Source organism: Rhinopithecus bieti, unplaced genomic scaffold (genome assembly GCF_001698545.2).
Source record: "Rhinopithecus bieti isolate Rb0 unplaced genomic scaffold, ASM169854v2 scaffold_36008, whole genome shotgun sequence".
NCBI lineage: Eukaryota > Metazoa > Chordata > Mammalia > Primates > Cercopithecidae > Rhinopithecus > Rhinopithecus bieti.
The window spans coordinates 1,449,989-1,456,259 of NW_016816204.1; the positions used below are offsets into that span (position 1 = coordinate 1,449,989).

General features: G+C 39.5%; 1 protein-coding gene across 1 annotated transcript in view; it reads left to right on the top strand.

The window, feature by feature from the left end:
• Positions 1–6,271, top strand: part of P4HA1 (prolyl 4-hydroxylase subunit alpha 1) — a 94,474-nt gene that overhangs the window by 65,890 nt on the left and 22,313 nt on the right. Inside the window, exon 9 of the mRNA XM_017854516.1 lies at positions 5,827–5,926. Within this exon, the coding sequence (XP_017710005.1) occupies positions 5,827–5,926 (100 nt within the window). The remainder of the gene's footprint in view (positions 1–5,826; positions 5,927–6,271) is intronic.

Sequence of the window (6,271 nt, forward strand, 5' to 3'; positions counted from 1 at the left end):
CCCTCCCTGAGTTTTTTTTTTTTTTTTTTTTTGAGATGGAGTTTTGCTCTTGTTGCCCAGAGTCAAGTGCAGTGGTGTGCTCTCGGCTCACTGCAACCTCCACCTCCGGGTTCAAGCAATTCTCCTACCTCAGGCTCTCAAGTAGTTGGGGTTACAGGCGTGCACCATCACACCTAGCTAATTTTGTATTTTTAGTAGAGACGGGGTTTCACCATATTGGTTAGGTTGGTCTCGAACTCCTGACCTCAAGAGATCCACCCGCCTCAGCCTCCCAAAGTGCTGGGATTACAGGCGTGAGCCACTGCACCTGGCCGAGATATGTTATGATATAACAAGAAATGTGCAAATAAAAACTTAAAAAATTTAAACCATTAAAATATTTTTGCCTTGCTAAGATTGTCAAAGAATAAAAGGATTGAAACTGGCAAGGGTTTTATGAAATGGGTAGGTGTAAATCATTGCAACTGTTTTGGAGGGAAATTTGACATTTATCAAAATGTAAAAGTCATTTAGCAATTCCACATCTAGGAATTTATCCTATAGAGATACTCCCACAAGTGTGCAAAGATATAGACACGGCATTTTTTGTTACAATATTGTTTATAATAGAGAAAAATTAGAAATAACCTATTATTTAACCAGTACTTAATTGGTAGACTTTCATGGCCACTCCTGGAATTAAAGGTTTGTGTTGTTGTTCCATTGTTTTTTTAAGAGATGAGGTCTCATTCTGTTGCCAAGGTTGGAGTGTAGTGGTGTGGGCATAGCAACCTCGAACTCCTGGGCTCAAGCGATCTTCCTGCCTCAGCCTTTAAGTAGCTGAAACTATAGGCATGTGCCACCACACTTTGCTCGTTTTTTATTTTTATTTTTTTGTAAAGACAGGGTCTCACTATGTTTCCCAGACTGGTCTTGAATTCCTGTTCTCAAGCGATCCTCCTACCTTGGCTTCCCAAAGTGCTGGGAGGTTATTAGATTTTTTTTTTTTTTCTAAAAGCAGTAGTTTAAAAGGCAGTGAGGAATGGGAATATAAAGTGGTATCACTGCTGTGGAATATAGTCTGCCAGCTCCTCAAAAAGTTTAGGGTTACCACGTGATCCAGCAATTCTATTTCTAGGTACATACCCAAAAGAATTTAAAGCAAGGAGTCAGATACACACCAATGTTCGTAACAGCATTTATTCACTATAGCCCAAAGTTAGAAGCAACCCAAATGTCTATCAACAAATGAATGGATAAACATATGGTATATATAGATAGTAGAATATTATTCAGCCTTAAAAAAGGAAACGAAATTCTGATATCCTGCTTATAACATGGATGAACCTTGAAAAAATCATGTTGTCTGGGTGTGGTGGCTCACACCTGTAATCTCAGCACTTTGGGAGGCTGAGGCAAGCAGATTGCCTTAGTCCAGGAGTTCTACACCAGCCTGGTCACCACGATGAAACCCTGTCTCTACTAAAAATACAAAAAATTTTGGTGGTGCACACCTGTAGTCCCAGCTACATGGGAGGCTAGGTGGAAGAGTCATCTGAGCCTGGAAGGTTGAGGCTGCAGTGAGCCAAGATTGCATCACTGCACTCCAGCCTGGGCAACTGGAGTGAGACCCTGTCTCCAAAAAAGAAAAAAGAAAGCACATGTTAAGTGAAATAAGCTAGAATTGACAAACATTATATGATTCTTATTATAGGAGATACCTAGAATAGGCAAATCCATACAGAAGGAACGTAGAATAGAGGGTTACCAGGGGTTTTGGGGAGGGAGAGACGGGAGTTGTTATTCAGTGGGTACAGTTTTCTATTTGGTTTTGATGAAAAAGTTCTGAAAATGGATAGTGCTGATGGTTGCAAGGTATTGTAAATGTACTTAACACCAGTGAATTGTACACTTAAAATAATTAAAATGGTAAAATTTCTATTATATATATTTTACCATAATTTAAAAAATAGTCTAAATGGCTAATTTTATGTTACATATATTTTACCACAAATTTTTATTTTTATTTTTTTAGAGACAGGTTCTCATTCTGGGGCCCAGGCTGGAGTGCAGTGGTGTGATTGTGCTCCCTGCATCCTTGAACTCCTGGGCTTAAGTAATCCTTCTGCTTCAGCATCATGAGTAGCTAGGACTACAGGCACACGCTACCACGCCTGGCTAATTTTTAAACTTTTTTTGTGGAGACAGGGTCTTGCTAGGTTGCCCAGACTGGTCTTGAACTCAAGCGATTTTCCTGCCTCGGCTTTCCAAAGTGCTGGGATTACAGATTTGAGCCACTGTGCCCATCCTGTTTAACTTTCCTGATGTTATTCTTTGAAGCACAAAAGGTTTTTATTTGGATAATGTCCTGTTTATTCCTTTTGTTGCCTGTACTTTTGATGTCATAGCTAAACCATTTCTTAGTCCAACGTCACAAAGATTGCTCCTGTGTTTTCTTCCCACAGTTTTTATAATATTAGCTTTTACATTTAGGTCTTTGATCCATCTTGAGTAATTCTTTTTAATATAATGTGAAGCAGAAGTCAAACTTCTTTCTTTGCGTGTAGATAACCAGTGTCCCATGATCATTTGTGGAATGTAATAAGCATTTCTTGCTTTTGCAGTTTTAAAGGAGTAAAGTGAAAGACTGGAGTGGTAATTTGCTAGAATGGCTAAAATGAAGGTATTTTTTTTGGTAGCAGGAGACTTCAATAAGCAAGCATTGACAAGGAGGAGATTAAAGATAAAAGGGAGGCAATAACTGCTGGAGTAAGGCATCTAGAATTAGAAAGGACAGTATCAAAAGCATAGATAGAAAGTCTGCCTCTATAAGGCTGAAGGACGATGATTCCACCAAAGTACAAGAGGAAATGATAAGACTAGATATTTAAAAGTTGTTGGTAGCAGGGAGGGAAGTTGAAGATATCAGAAGACAGGTTCTCTGTGGGTGATAGGTTCCAGGATGGAATAGGAACAGTTTGTTCATGAGGCATTTAGTTCGAAGCTTTATTAGAATACTTGCCAATTTAGCATTGCAATTACCTGTAAAAATCAAGTCAGTAGTTGGTTGGTGGCTTATAAAGTTCAGACATCCATCGAATAGTGCCAGGCAGGAAAGACAGGTACATTGACATATACCAGATTAGTGCTACCAGGAACTTGGGGCAGAATTAGAAGAAGAAAATTCTTAATATACTTAAGCAGCTGTATTCTTTACAACCGTAACACTTTGATTCTTCCCGTTTTTGCTACACTGAGGAATTCTATAATACTCAGCCAGTCCCAAAAAATTTGCAAGAGATCACCAAGCAAGTAATTTTAGTAATATAGGATAAACCTTAGATTCATCTAAGAATCCACCCTGTTTGTCGTGTTAGTTTCATGTTGGATTAGTAAAAACTTCTTTCTTCTCCATGTCTTCCTCCTGTTAAAGAAACGCACACACACTCTCTTTTGCTCTCTCTCTCTCACGCTTGCTCGCTTCCTTTGTCTGCCTCTGGAAGCTTTGGCTTCATCTGGCAGGGGGAGAGGTAAAGGAAAGCTCCCCTAAACAAGTGGTAACTAAGGTGATATCCAAAGTCTTAATTTTGCAAAGTGAAAAAGAATATTCTGGGCAGAGAGAAGAGCATACTCGCTAGCCTTAGGGCTAGAGGAAATACGTTCTTGAGGAAATGTTGCTGCGGTCCTGAGAGGGAGGCAGAATATAGTGTTGGAGGCTGTAAATTAGGAGACCAAGACAAAGCAGCCTGAGACACTGGAGGAATGCCTGGAGAATGAGTGTTTGAGAGAGTTTCCAAAAGGATGAGTGTTGTCACAAATGTTACCAAAGGAACAAATACAATAAGAATTGAAAAATGTCATTAGATTTAGAAGCACAATAGGGCTATGGGTAACATTAGCAAGAGCAGTTTTGAGGGAGTGATATAAGTGACTAAAGCTAGATTACAATGAGTTCAGAGATTAGGAATCTGACAAAGTTAGCTTGAAGAGGGAAAAGAAAGATTGGTAACTGGAGGGATATACAGAGTTGGGGAAATAAATTTTAATTGTAAAGGCATTTATTTCCTCTGAAGTAGGAGATACATTATCTACTGAGTGAAGGGAGAGGCTGAAGTGAGTTAGGGTACAGAGTGGAAGAGGAAGTAAAAGTGAAGAACCCATTTGAAAGTGGTATTCATGAATTTTTAGTGGGACATAGCTGCCCTATTTCATGACTTTCTCCAGTAGGGTTTGGTGACACAGATATAAGCTTGGAGAAAAGAGATTTATTCAGGATTGTTTTTGCCAGACAGTTGAGTTTAGACATTTAGAAAGAATGTTGTTATAAATGATGAGCTATAGAATCAAAGCTCAGTGAGAGGAGAAGTGAAGAAAGCGAAGGACTGATTGGTTAAAAGCATATGTGAAAAAGGGATATAGTTGAATTTGGGGGTACCATTTAAAATTGAGATGTAGTTCCCGTATCATAAAATCCATGCTTTTCAAGTATGCATTTCAGTGGTTTTTAGCCTTGTGCAACTATAACCAATGTCTAATTCCAGAACATTTTTGTCACTCAAAAAAAATCCTGTACCCATAAGGAGTCATTTCCCATTCCCCCCAGCCCCATCCCCTGGCAACCAGTAATCTGTTTTCTATTATCTATGGATTTGCCTCTTCTGTATATTTCATAGAAGTGGCATATAACATGTGGCCTTTTTATCTGGCTTGACTTAATATGATGTTCCATCCATGTATGTAGAGACAGGGTCTCACTCTGTCACCCAGGTTGGAGTGCAGTGGTGTGATCATAATTCGCTGCAGCCTCAAACTCCTATGCTCAAGCAGCTCTTGCCTCAGCTGCCAGAGTAGCTGGAACTACAGGTGCATGCCACCATGCCTAGCTAATTTTTAAAATGTTTTGTAGAGTTGGGATCTCACTGTGTTGCCCAGGCTGGTCTCAAACTCCTGGCCTCAAGTGACCTTTCTACCTCGGCCTCCCAAAGTGCTGGGATTACAGGCATGAGCCACTGTGCCTCACCAGTACCTTTATTCCTTTTGTGATACAATAATATTCCAGTTTATAGTTATACCATATTTTATGTGTCCATTGATAAATTGATGGATATTTGGGTTATTTCTACTTTTTGGCTATTATATGTAATGATGCCATAAAAAATTCTGTACAAGTTATTGTATGGACATAAGATTTAATTTCTCTTGGATATATACCTAGAAGTAAATTGCTGGGTCATTTGGTAGCTGTGTTTAGCATTTTGAGCAAATACCAAACTGTTTTCCAAAGTGGCTGCACCTTTTACATTCCCATCAGCAATGTATGAGGGCTCCAGTTTCTTCACATCCTTACCAACACCTATAATTGTCCATCCTTCAGTAGGTGTGTTTGGGTACCTTTTTAAAATTTAGGCAGTAAGCAGAATTTTTTTCTTACAAAATATTAGCATTACGTACCTCAAGCTGAACACCCCATGACTTCCACCATAGTCAGTTCCTGTACCTTACCTGGAAGGAACGTTGTTTTGTTTGGTATGGTTTTTTAAAGAATTTTTTGAAGTTCTCAACGTAGGTGGCTTTCAATGTAGCCTCCTTACATTAATTCAACTGTTTTCATAGAAGTGTTATAATAAATTTGATTAGTTTTTTCCTTCCCAACCTCTAACAGTAGAATGTGACATTTTAAAAAAATTACATTATCCATTCATAAAGATGATAGTAAGCAAGAAAATGAACTAAATGCCATCAGTAAAGGTTTATTGTCCTATATATTATACGGCTTTCAAAATAACAGCTATTCGTCTCCATGTAATGAAACATTATCAATAAAACTAATATTCTTCTTATTCTTAGTGCCTGGCTCTCTGGCTATGAAAACCCTGTGGTGTCTCGAATTAATATGAGAATACAAGATCTAACAGGACTAGATGTTTCCACAGCAGAGGAATTACAGGTAGGTAATCACATTATCCTTAAGTCATTTTTACTCTTCAAGAGATGCTTCAGGGGGCCGGGCGCAGTGGCTTAAGCCTGTAATCCTAGCACTTTGGGAGGCCGAGACGGGCGGATCACGAGGTCAGGAGATCGAGACCATCCTGGCTAACATGGTGAAACTCCGTCTCTACTAAAAAATACAAAAAACTAGCCGGGCGAGGTGGCGGGTGCCTGTAGTCCCAGCTGCTTGGGAGGCTGAGGCAGGAGAATGGCATAAACCCGGGAGGTGGAGCTTGCAGTGAGCTGAGATCTGGCCACTGCACTCCAGCCCGGGCGACAGGGAGAGATTCCGTCTCAAAAAAAA